Below are 16,328 nucleotides of genomic sequence, written 5' to 3' on the forward strand. Positions count from 1 at the left end.
TCACGTATCAGAGTTAAATAATTATGAATGTGTCAAAAAAAAAACTTATAATTTTTCCTTATCCTGACTCATATTATTGCTTCTTTCCATTTTCTGCCTGAGGTACAGTGGAAATCTCTGTTTCTGTATTCACATGGCCATCTCACCTGAAAGCGCCTCCCCCGTCCATGTGCACCAGCGTCCTCGTGACCTCTCTCCATTTTCGCCCAACAGGACGGTTTGGAGGAAAATTCCTCTGTTCAACAATCCAAGCTAATCCTCTTTTATAATGAGTCATCCATCAAACTAAATGCTTGGATCTTCTTCATATATCCTTTGTACATCATAATCATGGATTATTTTTCAAAATTTGTAATTAATTAGCCATATATTTCGGACTTTGTGAAAGTTTTTTGGATCACACGAAAACATGCTCTATCTGTAAATCAGAAAACTGACCATGACCCATGATGTACTTGTTCTTCTTGCGTCATTTCCAACTGCAATTTGAGTTCTAAATGTAGTTTCTGCTCCCCTCTTGGCCATAACGAATTTGGTTCTGTATATGAGATATGATCATATTGCAGGAAATCAACAACAAAGAGCCAAACCTTACATTGCTTAATAACATGGAAAAAATAACCGTAATCTTTGTTATTTTGAATGAGCAAAACTGTCATTAAGAGTCACTAATATCACATCAACATTTACTGCAATGAAATCACCACTATGTCTCAGAAAAGTTCATGCCTCAAAAAAGACACACACAAATCAGATTTTGTCGAATGTGGCTCTGTTGATGACATATCACAGATAAATAAATTATAGAAATTAACACAAGGCAGCAGTCATAAGACATTTACAGTCTGTGTGACTGATCATTGTTCTAAATCTTTGTCTATCTCTCGTTTTATTCGGTTAAACATTTGGAGACTTTCCACGGTCCCTGGGAAGTACAGCTACACAATCTTGGCACATTCCAGAAATTTCTTTTATTCAGTTTTCAGATTCATTCAAACTATCTTTGAAAGTCCACTCTGAAATGTAATTCTCCTTTTTGAAACAAATATGTTTTAGCTTGAGAAGGCTGCTTTCTCTTTTTATTGGTCGTTAAATGTTCATTATTCTGAAATAGCTTGTTACGAGATAAGCTCAGATCTTTGTGTACTACAACAAACAAACATTAGGCTTAAAAACTGTGATGGGAAAGTCACCAGATCCATACCCATGGCTAAGTGAACTCGTATTTTCCATAGACATAACAGAACTGCTATTTCGTGTTTTGTGCCCAATCAAAACTATATGGTATTGTATCGTAACGTTGGAGGTAAAAAAATGAACTTTGTAAATGAAACTAAATTTGTGTAAAGGAAACTTGGAGGTAAAAGAACGAACTTTGTAAATGAAACTAAATTTGTGTAAAGGAAACTTGGAGGTAAAAGAACGAACTTTGTAAATGAAACTAAATATGTGTAAAGGAAACTTGCAATCAAACATAATTAGACATGATAATTCAATTGTTGCACCTTTTATGCTACCTGTTATTCAACTAAGCTGGATATAGCAATCAGGTGTGTACAAATCTTTTTCTCCAATCTACCGGTGATTCAGTTAAAAATGATCCGAAAATATAGCATCAAAGAATTTTTATCCCATTACCAGAATAATTTACATCTCAAGCAGTTATATTAACAGACATAATATATACTGCTATCATATTAGTATAATGCATGTTTTCTATGAACATATTTAACATAATAATTATTATAGACTCGGCACTTTGGGTTACGTGGCTGGATACATTTTACGTATGAGACAGTTGGACAAGTCACTGTTGACTTCCTGCGGTACATGCAACTTTGATTGTAAAAAACAAAATGTTGACAATAAATTGTGAAATATGACTTCACAAGGGGTCCATTGATGACGAGGCGGTAATCAGCTCGTGATTGCTGAAATTGGTGCTATCGTGGTAGGTTCGAAAAATGGACCCTCAGGAACATGGTAAGTGGAAGTGGTACACGCGTATCGAATGAGGTGTTGCCGATTGCCACACGTTTTCTCCGATGTTACTATAAACAGTTTTAATGAATGAAAATGAGATTATATTTAATCAAATAAAATGAACTGGAGGAAGGTCGTTTTATTGATGATCCGATAATTTACAAAAGGTTTAAAAAGCTTAATAAAATGATAGTACGAAAACCGAAAATACCAAATTTTGGGATTGCATTACGGTATACCAAACCAAAGGCAAAATACTGCTGTTCTACTAATACCACTCATAATAGTGCATATTCGTTGGAGTCCGGTAACTGTTCCATAACCAACGACTGAGTGTCCATGCCCCCCTGTTTTAACTACAGCCATCTCACGTTAATCCGACCCGTGTTCTTGGGAACATAGAAACAGAGGTTTCCACTGTACCTCAGGCAGAAAGGGGAGAGAAGCCTAAATAAGTTTAATATATAATTTTTATAAAAAAAACCCCATTTTGTTGTAAAAGCTATTTGTTTCTTTGTTCCAGAAGAAAGTGATGGACCTGAACAAGTTTGTATTTTCTCAATTCTCTCTTCAACGTGCTCAAACATCTGTCAAGTATCCCTTTAGTGGGGCACCTGCTCAATACACACATCACTTCTGTTTGATACTGGTATCTGTCTAGTGGGGCACCTGCTCAATACACACATCACGTTGGTTTGATACAGATCGTCCCACTAAAATGTAAAAAATGCCGGTGAAAAAGGGAGACCAGGGAGATAGTGTATAGCAAAAAAAACATATTCAACCATGAATTCAGTAAACATTTTGCTCAAATTGTTCGAGAAGAGGATTAAGAGCAGCATAACTTCCTCTGATTGAAACAGGTGACTTGACTTTTTTAATCCCTCTAAAGATGAATATAAATTATGACGTGTACTACCACTAAAGGCTTGAATTTCTCAGTTTTACTCGCCACAATAACATAGATAAGCGGAGGACCCAAAAAAGCAGTCTGTAGAAGGGGGTCGGCTTATCTATGGGTTACACTTACTATGAACAAACAACAGAAGATGACTTTGTCAGTAAAGACGTCAAATTTGCAATGAAACATTACTAGACAAAATTGTTTACCTTTTAAGTTCTAAGTTGTTTTTTGCTGGGCATTGTATTATTTGCAGGGATTAAGATTACCGTGTGTATTTGAGCCGGAAATAACAATCAGCTGTGCACACGTTTCCCGGCGATCAAGTTCAAACATGCACAATAATATAATGGGATGAATTCTGATGCAGTCATCTGTAAAATATAATACAGAATACTATTATTTATCCCAAAGAAATATATCCTAGTATTGTGTAATTTTAATTAGTTTTTGCTCTATAAATGTAAATTATATAATCAACACTAAGGTTATACGGACCCTCATGAATGTGGTAAGCGGAAGTTGTACGCACATGGAATGGGGTAAAATAAGCAAGCCATTTAAATTCACGCATTTTTACTGATGTTACTGTAAACTAGCAGTCCATGGAAAACGAGGCGGTAGTCTGTGGTCTGTGTGTGCCGTGATTAGGATCCCATCGTGGGTGATTGGCTTATGTACAAAACATACCATTTTGACACTGATTTTAAGGGTCAAGTTAGGGGGTTGGCTTATCTATGGTAATATATGGTGATAGATAGAGCTGTGATGATATATTGTAGTATCGATAACTGTGATACTTTATCTGTCGATAAATGTATCAATTCTTATTTTCGTATCGTGATGTGTATCATTGTCCTTAAAATTGTTAATTTTCACTAGAAATTCACGGTTATTTCAAAATTTACACTTTCACTTGCTATCAAAATATACTATTTTTTAAACTTATCCCACCTGACGGTATGCACCTCTCTCTTCTTCTTTGACCCATATGTGGAAACGTGCTGTAGGCTAAGTTGAATCAAATCTTTCGGCCTCTGTACCACCAGTCACCTCTGCCCCCACTCCGATAGAATGACTTGTCAATCATCTCTATAAGCGTGCAGATCGCTCAGATGATCATGTAACGTCCCCTAGCTGTCAATCACTTTCTTGTTGCCCACTGCTGTTGACGTGTGTTATTCTCTGTCTGCCACTCATCTCTTCTTTTCATCATGGGAAAAGTAATCGATCTTCCCAGTAGAGATAACACTGTGACAATTACAGAGGTATTTTTTTCTGCCGCTGATCCTCACAGTATGTGTTGATTGTATTGGATGGTGTGATGGGCCTCACCATTGCTTTTATTGTGCCAATTTGGACGATGAAGCGTTCTCCGTTATCGTGGAATGGGCACAAGACGTAGTGGCAGACAGGGATCGTCGGAGGCTTTCTGAGGGTCCATCATCATCTCAACATTCAAAGCAAGATCATCCGTGCTAAACAGCTTGCCGATCACCATCACTTAACGAAGATTTCTCGATGCAGCAACGGATTCCTACCTCAGTGAGAATTACGTCAGTTATTCCAACCCCAGACTTCGAGTCTAGTATCCGGACAGGATGACTCCCCCCACTCGGGCAGTGAACTTCATACTTTGCCGTCACAGTCCCGATTGGCAGTTCTATGCTGGCAATGTGTCTCTAATTTTCTGGATCGGCTTTTAACTTACCTACAATGATTTATTGTAGTGCGAACTTGTCCACGGCGATCCCTCCAACTCCAGTGATGATATCAAGTTCAACAATCCCTGTTAGTTCAGTGGTTTCTGTCTAGTGCACTGCTTCCATTCGGTGTTACGCTCTAGTGCGCCGATTATGTATGGGTCGAGTGTTCATTCCAGTGCACCGTTTCACTTCAGTTTACCGCTCTCGCTCGGTCCAACTCATTAGCCCAGTGCGCTGCTTTCGATTGGATCAACACTTCAGCCCAGTGTTCCGTATCGACTGGAACAACGATTCAACCTAGTGAACTGTTTTTTTATTAGAACACCTTTTCAGTTCAGTACACCATTACTGTATGGTACAGTGTTTTAGACGAGTGCACCGGTCCCAATTCACTAAGCGCTCTAGATCACGCAGCCGAACCGGATCACCCGACCGAACCGGATCACAGTACCGAACCAGATCACCTATCCGATCCAGATTGTCGAACCAACCTAGATCTCAGAACCGATCTTGATCGCCGCACCATACCAGGTCGCCGCTCCAACAGAACTCACTGATCCGACAGTATTTGCTGAATTGTCAGCATTTGCCGAATTATCTGATTACCTCTATGCGCCTACTGTCATCATGACTTTGTTTGCTAGTTCGCAAACTACGTTACCTACAGTGACTTTTTCTACTGTGAGTTTACCTTCAACAATCCTTCTAACTTCGGCGTTGATACCTACAGTTTATACCGGTGCTCAGCTTGGCTTTTGGGTTATGCTTCCTGCTTCTGTGGTGTCTATGTACGGACAGAGCGTTCACTCCACTGCGGCGCTTTCATTCAGTTCGGCACTTCAGAGCGCACCTTGGGTTTTGATTGGCTCGTCTCTACACACCAATGCGCCGCTTTCAGTCCAGTGTGCCGCTTTGTCCAATTGCACTGCTTTCATTCACTTCCTTGTTTTCTACTACTGCGCTGATCGTATCCAGAGTGCCGCTTTACTCCAATAAGCCACTCTCTTATGTATCAACGCTAACATCCAGTGCAGCGTTTCCAGTTAGTGCATCGTTTCTGCTGGTTGTACAGAGGAAGTAGTCAGTAACGCAGGCCTCTAAATTAAGGCGGATCGTCAAGATTCCTCCGTCATTTACCTTCTGACCTTCACCTTTCATGAATGATTCGATTCAACAAATCTACCCTTTACATAGATATCAGCTCTACAACCACCCAGTTGTGCATTTCAGGAATATTTAGGAGTCCTGTTGCTACAGACTACTCGTAGCAGTGTTATGGTGTATCGCTGGGTGTAATCGTGTTTTATCATCCTCATCACCCTTCCTTTTACACCCTCAGCAAGTTTCTGGACAGATGTGTCAAGTTTCTGTGCATGGTACCAGCAGTGTTGTTTTGTCAAGTAGCTAGCGTCCCTTAGCCCGGATTTTATGGGTTGGGACTCGCCTGGTCAACCGAAGACTGTGTTGTCCGGATTTTTGTCACTATTGCATTGTGGGTAGCATTTGCAATGGCGGACTACTGTTTGTTTACCAGAGACTTGAGATGATTAGAGTGACTATGAAGTGCCCTGACAGACTTGTCTTGGTCCCACGAAGTGGATAACTATCCAAGCCTTTAATTGCCAGTGATGATGAACGGTGACATTCCTGGTAAGAGTGATTATGTTGAGATTCGTCAGCCAGCCGAGAGAAACGGTTTACCGGGGGTGTCCGACAGAATCGCCCGGGAACGCTTTCACTTTGGCTAGGGTTATTTGGTTTCCTACATTAGCTTAAGCCCTCAGTTCAGAGGTCACTGCAGCTATGTCCGGACCGTCCACAGACATCGATTTTACTACCTTCGTCTCTTTTTACCTCTGCCATTCCATCAACTTTACGAATGTTCCGGTAGATTGATGATCCCCATGCATCGCATGTACTAGCTTTCTCACTCCATCTGGCGAACCAACACTTCATTTGGCGAACCAACACTTCAATTGGCGAACCATACGTACTTGCTATCACCGATGCTACTTTCATCACTCTGTGTACAATGTGAACGTTCCTGTAGATTGACTGACAATCTTCATGCCCTGAACCAACTACATTCAGCACTTCTTCAGTACTGTCATGGAAGCTCAGCTAATTGAATGTTTCCTATCTCAGGAGAGATCCCTTCTTCAGTGGCAATAGTTGCTAGGCCTTCTGACGTCAGCTCAAGCCCTAACGTACAGAGGCCATCTCCAGCTTCGGCCGATACAGTGTTTTCTATAGGCCGACAACTGAACCCGAACGAATTGATTCGCCTTCCAGAACCGCTTCGTCGAGTCCTTCAGTGGTGGCTCGATGAACGGAATGTCTGTGCTTGAGTCTCCATGGTACCCCTAGCGCTCTCGCAACCCAAGACTCTTCGTCAGTAGCGAAAACTTCTGGGTCTCTTCCTTCAGTGCTCCATCCTCCTCTCCAGGTTTGGTTGGACGAGTTGATAGATTGCGGTGGAGTCACTTTAAGGCCGTTTGCTCCAGTACATCACCTGTAAGTAGACGCCTCTCTACACAGGTCGCCTCTCACTTTTCAATAAGCAGGTGGCTTCCTATCTACACAGGTCTTCCGCAGGCCTCACGTGCCACATCAAGGTTCTGGAGTTCAGGGCAATGATTCTATCGATCACTCATTGGCAACACCTGTTACAATCAACCAAGCTTTTGATTCGATCGGACAATGCTGCAGTCATGTAACACATCAATCGAATGGGATCCACAGGGTCGCCTCAGCTTCTTCAGTGGACACAACAGTTTTTCCACTTAGTGGACTCTCTCAACATCACGGTCCAGGCCAATCTTATTCCAGGGGTGAAGAACGTCATTGCAGATGCTCTGGATCTGTTTGCTACCCGCTTCAATCACCAGCTTCCAATGTTCGTGTCCCCCGATCCCCGATCCTTAGGCTGGGAACACGACGCTCATACTGCTCAAGTTACGCCTGACGCAGCGGATGACACTGAGCTTGGTCACGCCTTTTTCGCCAGTTCGTAGACCTGCAAGACTTGGCTGATCCAAATCCAGCACCACTTCCCGATCGTGCCGATCTTCTGGTTCATCCTCACTCCGATCAGCTGCATTGGTCTCCGCTCACGTTCTCACGCCCAGTGCATTTACATAAATCGCTAACTGCAAAGGGATATTACAAGCGAGTCGCTACGTCGATTACCATGGCACACTTAACTTCCACCACGTCACTCTATGATGACAATGGAGGAATTTTAAAGCATACTGCAAGGCTAAAGGTATTGTATCTCCCACTACAGCATTACCGCAGATGGTCGCAGAGTACTTCTAGCATCCTAGAACTTCAAAGAAATTGAAGGGTTCTAACTTGTCTACGTACCTGGCCGCGCGCTTAACACAGTTATTGCGCCTGAGCTCCAGTCTCTCCTCAGATCTTACAAAGTTGCTGATCCATCCCGGAAGTTCCGGACACAAGCCTGGGACCTTTCAGTTGTTCTTAACCATCTCCCGTCAGAGGAATACAAACCTCTAGCGGAGAAGGATTTCAAGCATGTCACGTTTGAGACTTTCTTCCTCAAACTCTGCCAAAGTCTTCCCTGATTTTAGGAGGGATTTCGTCGTCGTAAACCAGTTGCCTGGACAGCCGGACAGACTATTCTCCTTTCTGCCGCTGTCTACTATTCTGGGCCCTGACGACACTGAGGATCTCTCCCTATGTCCTGTCCGGACTTTACGGGTCTATTAGCTGCTTCCAAGAACTGTCATAGATTACACAAGAGACTGTTTATTCCTCTGTCAACTGCCTCATCTACAGAGGTCTCTCGTACCACACTGGCATTCTGGATACAATCCACCAACCTTTGTGCCTACACCTATCCTGACCTTCCTCCTCCTACTACAGCCAACCATCATGAGACGAGAGCCTTGGTCTCTACGATGGCGCTCACACAGAAACTGTTCCATTCACGCCATCATGGAGGGTTGTTTTTGGAGACTGGACACTGTCTTCGCCTCATGCTACTTCCGGGATCCGTCTGTCACTGACGTGGAAGGTCTTCACCAACTGTGTCCATTGGTTCTTTCGCAGCAGTTGTCGTTGGCTCACAAACGTAGATAAAATGCAGTTCCTACCTTCGTGTCGGTCTTGCATTCTCTATATCAATGAAAGATATCGATCCTAGCTTTCTTGTTGGTATGGAATATATTTGGGCATAGATCACCTCACCCTACTTGCCAAACTGCGTCCTTTAGCTTGTCAAAAGTTGCAGCTGAAAACCACATTAATTCAGGACTGCCCACTCCCTAGAGTGTTTGTGCTGTGTAAGCCAAGGAGTTATCACTTAAAAGCAACCCATCACAAGTTCGGAGTTAGCATATTGGGAGTTGGTGCTTTCTCCAGGCCTCCTTGTGTTCTGCGACCTCACGGTTGTAGAGTTGACACAGGGTAATCTGCGGCCCACCAGCCAACCGTGGGATAATGCATACCGTGAGATAGGATAAGTTTAAAAGTTTGGAAATTTTAACCTTAAATTGTATATTTATATACTTATCCTATCTCACGCGATGGATTCCCACCTGACCTGCCCCACATCACAGATACTGAAGCTCCAAGACGAGAATGAGAGTAATGGGACGTCACATGATCATCTGAGCGATCTGCACGCTTATAGAGATGATTGACAGATCATCCTGTCGGAGTCGGGGCAGAGGTGACTGGTGGTACAGAGGCCGAAAGATTTGATTCAACTTAGTCTACAGCACATTTCCACATATGGGTCGAAGAAGAAGTGAGAGGTGCATACCGAGAGATAGGATAAGTATATAAATATACAATTCATGGTTAAAATTAACAATTTTTAAAGCAAATAACTAAAGATAGCATACCGTGATGTGCATCTAATCGTATCTTATCATGATATGTATCATATAGTGAAATTTCTGTAATGTCACACCTCTAGTGATAGATGTTGTAAATAAGATGCAATGGACCTCACTGAGAAATTGGAAGAAATAGCGATGATTTAGCATTGTTGTCATGTTTGTTGTTTAACGCCGCACTCTGCTGTATCCCGCTAAGTAGTGGCAGTCAGTGAATTTCCGAGTCTGGACAAGCCAGTGATCTATATCATAAGCATCGATCTATGTAGTTGTTATATGATGTCATGTGTCGACCAAGTCAGTGAGTCTGACCACCCAATCCCATGTCGTCTCTTACGACAAGCATGGGTTGATGAAGACCAATTCCAACTCAGATCTTCACGGGTAGCTAACTCTTTCTTACAGAATGCTCTCTCTCTCTCAAAATTTGGATTATCCATAGTCATACATTGTAAATATTTAGTTTTGTATAGGTTGAATGACGATTATGTTTATTTCTTTTAATTATCAATGAAATTTGATGCATAAATTTCTCTGTTGCAGGCGGACCATCTGTTTGTGACCAACATACCTGATGACATCACTCCATTAGAATATGCAGAGCACTTCTCCATGTGGGGGAAACTCATCTTGTGCAAAATCAGCGGAAAAGTTAGACGGTAAGCTGGTGCACCACCACCCCATCTGTGTAGTCTGCTTGATAGAGGATCACCCCAATCCCATGGGTGGCTTCTTATGACAAACATGAGTTGCTTAATTGTATAATTTTCTTCAAATTTTCAAGTCAAAACAGTTCAATTGACCCTACTGTAACATCAGGGGGCGAACAGTGGGTTACTATAACCCTGCTACGAAATAACAGGGGTATATAGTGTTCATTCTGTCCTTCCGTCTTTACGTCCTTCCATCTTTCCATCCTTCCGTCTCTCCGTCCTTCCATCCCAAAACGGGGTGGTGGGGTAGCCTAATGGTTAAAGCGTTGGCTTGTCACGCCGAAGACCCGAGTTCGATTCACCACATGGGCACAATGTGTGAAGCCCAGTTCTGGTGTCCCCCGCCGTGATGTTGCTGGAATATTGCTAAAAGCGGCAGAAAACCATACTCACTCTTGTTTCAGTTCATTACCACTCGACCGCCTCCGTGGTGTAGTGGTTAGAGCGTCCGCCTGGAGAGCGGAAGGTCGCGGGTTCGATCCCTGACCGCGTCATACCAAAAGACGATAAAATATGGTACTTGTTGGTCCCTGCCTGGCGCCCGGCATTAATGGGTACAACAAGGACTGGTCGGCTCGGAGTCAGTATAATGTGTCTGAGTGGGGTATTCATGCTTCACTACGGCATGGTATCTCAGTGGGCTAGCACTATAAAAACCAGCGTCAGTCTGGGCTAGTACAAGCAGCCGCACATACACATACACACGCATGCACGTCATCATATGAGCGAAATATTCTCAAGCACGACGTTAAACCCAATTTCCCCCCTCATTACCACTCAACTGTGGGACATAAGAGAGAGAAAAATGTGTGAGATTATATAGGATAAGTATGATGACTATACAATTTCTAGTTAAAATTAAGTAAAATCAAATTATTAAGCAGCCCCCCTGTCTGAGTCACTTCAACCCTGTTAAGGTGTCGTTCGAAACTCTGTTCAAAGCAGTGTAAAACCCAGCTAACTTTTGTTCTAGGAACTCTGTTCAAAGCAGTGTCACTTTTATTTGAGGAACAATGACTTCGGCATTGCTTGCTACCAAGAACCCTGTTAAGTTTGCCATTCAGAAACTCTGTTCAAAGCAGTGTCACTTTTGTTTGAGGAACAATGACTTCGGCATTGTTTGCTACCAAGAACCCTGTTAAGTTTGCCATTCAGAAACTCTGTTCAAAGCAGTGTCACTTTTGTTTGAGGAACAATAACTTTGGGTTTGTTTGCTACCAAGAACCCTGTTAAGTTGTCATTCAGAAACTCTGTTCAAAGCAGTGTCACTTTTGTTTGAGGAACAATAACTTCGGGTTTGTTTGCTACCAAGAACCCTTTTAAGTTGTCATTCAGAAACTCTGTTCAAAGCAGTGTCACTTTTGTTTGAGGAACAATAACTTCGGGTTTGCTGGCTACCAAGAACCCTGTTAAGTTTGCCATTCAGAAACTGTTCAAAGCAGTGTCACTTTTGTTTGAGGAACAATAACTTCGGCATTGTTTGCTACCAAGATCCCTGTTAAGTTGTCATTCAGAAACTCTGTTCAAAGCAGTGTCACTTTTGTTTGAGGAACAATGACTTCGGCATTGTTTGCTACCAAGAACCCTGTTAAGTTTGCCATTCAGAAACTCTGTTCAAAGCAGTGTCACTTTTGTTTGAGGAACAATAACTTCGGGTTTGCTGGCTACCAAGAACCCTGTTAAGTTTGCCATTCAGAAACTCTGTTCAAAGCAGTGTCACTTTTGTTCTAGGAACAATAACTTCGACTTTGTTTGCTACCAAGAACCCTGTTAAGTTGACAGTCAGAAACTCTGTTCAAAGCAGTGTCACTTTTGTTCTAGGAACAATAACTTCGGCTTTGTTTGCTACCAAGATCCCTGTTAAGTTGTCATTCAGAAACTCTGTTCAAAGCAGTGTCACTTTTGTTCTAGGAACAATAACTTCGACTTTGTTTGCTACCAAGAACCCTGTTAAGTTGTCATTCAGAAACTCTGTTCAAAGCAGTGTCACTTTTGTTTCAGGAACAATAACTTTGGCTTCGTAGCTACCAAGAACCCTGTTAAGTTGTCATTCAGAAACTCTGTTCAAAGCAGTGTCACTTTTGTTTCAGGAACAATAACTTCGGCTTTATTTGCTACCAAGAACAAGAAGATGCTCTGAAAGCTGTGATAATGCCCCACACAATGAAACACCAGAGGGTTTTTGTACGTGTGTCAGACAGGGAGAGCGGAGCTGTGAGTATATACAGCCTTCTAAGAGTTGTGTTTGTTTGTTTGTTGTTTAAGAGGCACTCTGCAATATTCCAGCTTAACCACGTATGGTATAGATGTACAACTTCTTTAATATTTACAACACGACGTTTCTGAGCTACTTCTTGCCTCTTCATCAGGTGAATGACAGAATATGGTTACAAGCAAAATATATAGAATGTATAGGACTGATTGACTGACTGAGTTTGGTTTTACGCCGCTTTTAGCAATATTCAATCAACATCACGGCGGGGGACACCAGAAATGGGCTTCACACATTGTACCCACGTGGGGATTCGAACCCGGGTCTTCGGCGTGACGAGCCAACGCTTTAACCATTAGGCTACCCCTCTGCCCCAGAATATATAGGAAGCCAGTGAGATATTATTACAGTATTCAAAGTGATTAAGTGATGTGTTTGATTGAGATGTACATAGTTAAAGGGATTAAGTGGTATGTTTATGCAACGAATGTACAGAGTGTTTGTATAACTAAAAGGATAGGATATACTTGATAGGATTGATTAGAGCCACTTATGAAAACAATCATGGGAAAACACACATATGAAAATGCACATCAAACGATGTACAGTGATCAAGGGGAACATTGGAAATATTCCAGCTATTTGGGCTGGAGGATGAGGATGAAAAGAACAGTGGTATTCTTCAGGATTTAGCATATTACATGGCTTTCATTCATTCATGGAACAGACAGCAAAGAGTTTTATACATGTTTAAATATGCATTAATTTTAAGGTCCCCCTTGAAAAGCCTTCGTTTTTAGAGTCAAATCAGAAAGGCCTTGAGAATCACCTTCCCACAAGGCCATGAAAATGACAGCTGTATGCCTGGACAGGCCTTATATGATAAGGTCCTTATCTGTATGAACCTTGTACCATTCACTCACAAATGATGTGTGTTTTGCAAGTTATTATGGTAATGTGTTTAGCTCACAGGTCCTCGTGTCTTTGCGAGGTTTAAAGATGTTAAAAAAGCAAAATCGGGTTTCAATCGACAATAACAAATAACAATAAAGAATTGGTAGGTTTTATGATTGGTGCTCGATAGGCCAATCATCATTTCATTATTATGTTGGGTTGGGGTATACCGAAGTGTCCGGCCTTGTCATAATGTAAAGTACTATGTAACATTTCGAGTCGGGAGTCATCTAAAAAAACTATTTTTTAATCGTTAATCTTCGCAAAGACACGAGGACCTGTGGTTTAGCTGGGTTGTTTGGTTCAAATTTATAAGTATCATGTACTGTCACATCATCTGTTTTTGTTTGCAGTTGCTGGAAGCTATAAGAGGTAGGATATCATTGTAACATTTATTTTGTTTGCTCTATATCCAGAATATTTGGATTAGCAGGACTCTAAATCATTGACGTACCAACACATGTGACTTGTTTTCCTTACCACTGACTGAAAACACTGATGCGATTCTGGTTGTGGTATCTGGAGAATGGAGATAGGTTGGTCCCATTGGGGGTTAGCATTTAAACATTCTCCTGTTTGCTACAGGGAAACTCCTGAGTGTCTGGCTTGCAGGCCTTGGTAATACATAGTGCTACTGTGCCTGGCTTGCAGGCCATGGCGGTACAGAGAGGTCCTGTGGGTCTGACTTGCAGGACATATTAATACAGGGAGCTTCTGTGTTTGGCTTGCAGGCCATGATGATACAGAGAGCTCCTGTGTTCCTGGCATGTAGGTCATGGTGATACGGAGAGCTCCTCTTTGCTAGCTTGCAGACCATGGTGGTACATAGAGGTCATGTGTCTAGCTTGCAGGCCATGGTGGTACTTAGAGGTCATGTGTCTAGCTTGCAGGCCATGGTAATACAGAGATATCCTGTGTCCCTGGCTTGCAGGCCATGGTGATACAGAGAGCTGCTGTGTTCCTGGCTTGCAGGTCATGGTGATATAGAGAGCTCCTGTGTTCCTGGCTTGCGGTCATGGTGATACAGAGAGCTCCTGTGTTCCTGGCTTGCAAGTCATGGTGATACAGAGAGCTCCTGTGTTCCTGGCTTGCAAGTCATGGTGATACAGAGAGCTCCTGTGTTCCTTGCTTGCAGACCTTGGTGATACAGAGAGCTCCTGTGTTCCTGGCTTGCAGACCTTGGTGATACAGAGAGCTCCTGTGTTCCTTGCTTGCAGGCCATGGTAATACAGAGAGCTCCCGTGTCTGGCTTGCGGGTCATGGTGATACAGAGAGATCCTGTGTTCCTGGCCTGGATACAGACATGGCGGGTTGTGTTATGTAATTCATAATTAGTCAAATATAATATGAGATGTTTGAGATGGTGACCTTTTTCCTTCCAGATCCAGACATAATGGCAGCTGTTGAACAGGTATGTTCTCAATGTTCTCTTTCCATGTTCAAGCCAAATACACATCTGTTCTTCCACTGTATCTATGATCTATAGGGTGGGGCCAAGCAGCACAACTTTTTGGTGACTTTCACATGAGGTCAAAGTCATGTGAGGTCACACTAAGACACATGGCTGAAATTTGATGTCATTTTGGATTAGTTCTCGAGTTTTTCTGTTAGGCAACATGAGTTATGTCTTATGTTACTGTCTTTCTAACTTTAAAAGATTTGCAAACTGTACCTCTCAGACACATTTCAGGCACATCTGTAACAAGACTTATGACAATTCCTTTTGCCACTATTTAGGGATACCTCTTGACTGAAGTATCAGGCTGCCATAGTCAAGGTCATTAGGCCAGGGAAGTGTTTTAAGCTACTAAAGGCATAGGACTTTGCTATGCAGCTTAGGGATCAGATGTTATGGAACAAAGATGAATATGTTAGATGTTGATGAAGGCTGTTGTTGCATGATTTATACCACTCTAGTTGGGGATGCACACTCTATTCATCCTCTGGGCTTATTTCAGGGGATCTACAATACAAGGAAAACACGACTCAGTTCTGCTTTCACAAATAGCAAAGTTATTCATGTAACATTATTCAAAGAGTGAAAGAGTAACTGATGAAGGTTTAATTGCACTTTTAACAATATATCCATCAATATCACAGCTGAGGACACAAGAATATGGTTGAAACTGAAACAATAAAATGTTTCAAAGTAAACATTCTTCCATAAACAAGTGTTTTCTTTAAAGTGCTTCTGCTGCTGTAATCAGTAAACAAATATTGAACAATTTCCACATTGCTGGGTTTATTCAATGACAATGCATGTAGAGAGGAGGTCACTCAATGAACCCAGCAACTGGCTGACATCACAAGGCATTGTTTCCCCAGTGTGTTTTGCAGAAAAAGTTCCTAGTGATGTGTTTGTGAAGGTTGTTGTGCTGAATTCAAAGGTTAAAACAATTTTAGGAAGTTGCAGTTCTATTGTCTGAAATTATCTCTGATCATTTCAACATTTTGACAAAAGTTTTAAAGGGTGGTAGTTATGTGAAAATGGACAAATTAAACTTATTTTATGCTGACATCAGGCTATAGATTGTGCCATTACGTTTTGTATACATGACTTTTCTTGTTGCAGAAAGTCCAGAATTGTTATCTTTATGTGCCCAATTTGAGTATACAGACCAACAAAGATGAGCTGTACGAGCACTTCGCGACGTATGGAGACCTGGCTAGCTGTATATTCAGATCGACTGGCAAGTAAGTGCAGTTGTCGGCTTTGTTAAAGCAGTGAGTGAGTTTAGTTTTATGTCACTTTTAGAAATATTCCTTCAATGTCATGGACCGGGACACAAGAAATTGGCTGCACACATTTTACCCTTGTGGGGAATCGAACCCTAGTCTTCGACTTGACAAGTAAATGCTTTAACAACTAGGCTAAACCGCCACCCCCTTTGTTTAATGAGATAACTGGTATACAGTAAAAAGTAAATATAGCTTAAATTATTTATGTAGCATGTTAAAGCAAGTATCCAAATGAGAAAATCCTAAAGGCAATAT

General features: G+C 41.9%; 1 protein-coding gene across 1 annotated transcript in view; it reads left to right on the top strand.

The window, feature by feature from the left end:
- Positions 1-16,328, top strand: part of LOC124277859 — a 64,543-nt gene that overhangs the window by 19,154 nt on the left and 29,061 nt on the right. The window contains exons 11-16 of the mRNA XM_046713573.1: positions 2,507-2,529; positions 9,999-10,114; positions 12,259-12,382; positions 13,688-13,706; positions 14,717-14,745; positions 15,907-16,028. Of these exons, the coding sequence (XP_046569529.1) occupies positions 2,507-2,529; positions 9,999-10,114; positions 12,259-12,382; positions 13,688-13,706; positions 14,717-14,745; positions 15,907-16,028 (433 nt within the window). The remainder of the gene's footprint in view (positions 1-2,506; positions 2,530-9,998; positions 10,115-12,258; positions 12,383-13,687; positions 13,707-14,716; positions 14,746-15,906; positions 16,029-16,328) is intronic.

This window comes from Haliotis rubra, unplaced genomic scaffold (assembly GCF_003918875.1).
Source record: "Haliotis rubra isolate DU_JTF1 unplaced genomic scaffold, ASM391887v1 Scf229, whole genome shotgun sequence".
Lineage (NCBI taxonomy): Eukaryota > Metazoa > Mollusca > Gastropoda > Lepetellida > Haliotidae > Haliotis > Haliotis rubra.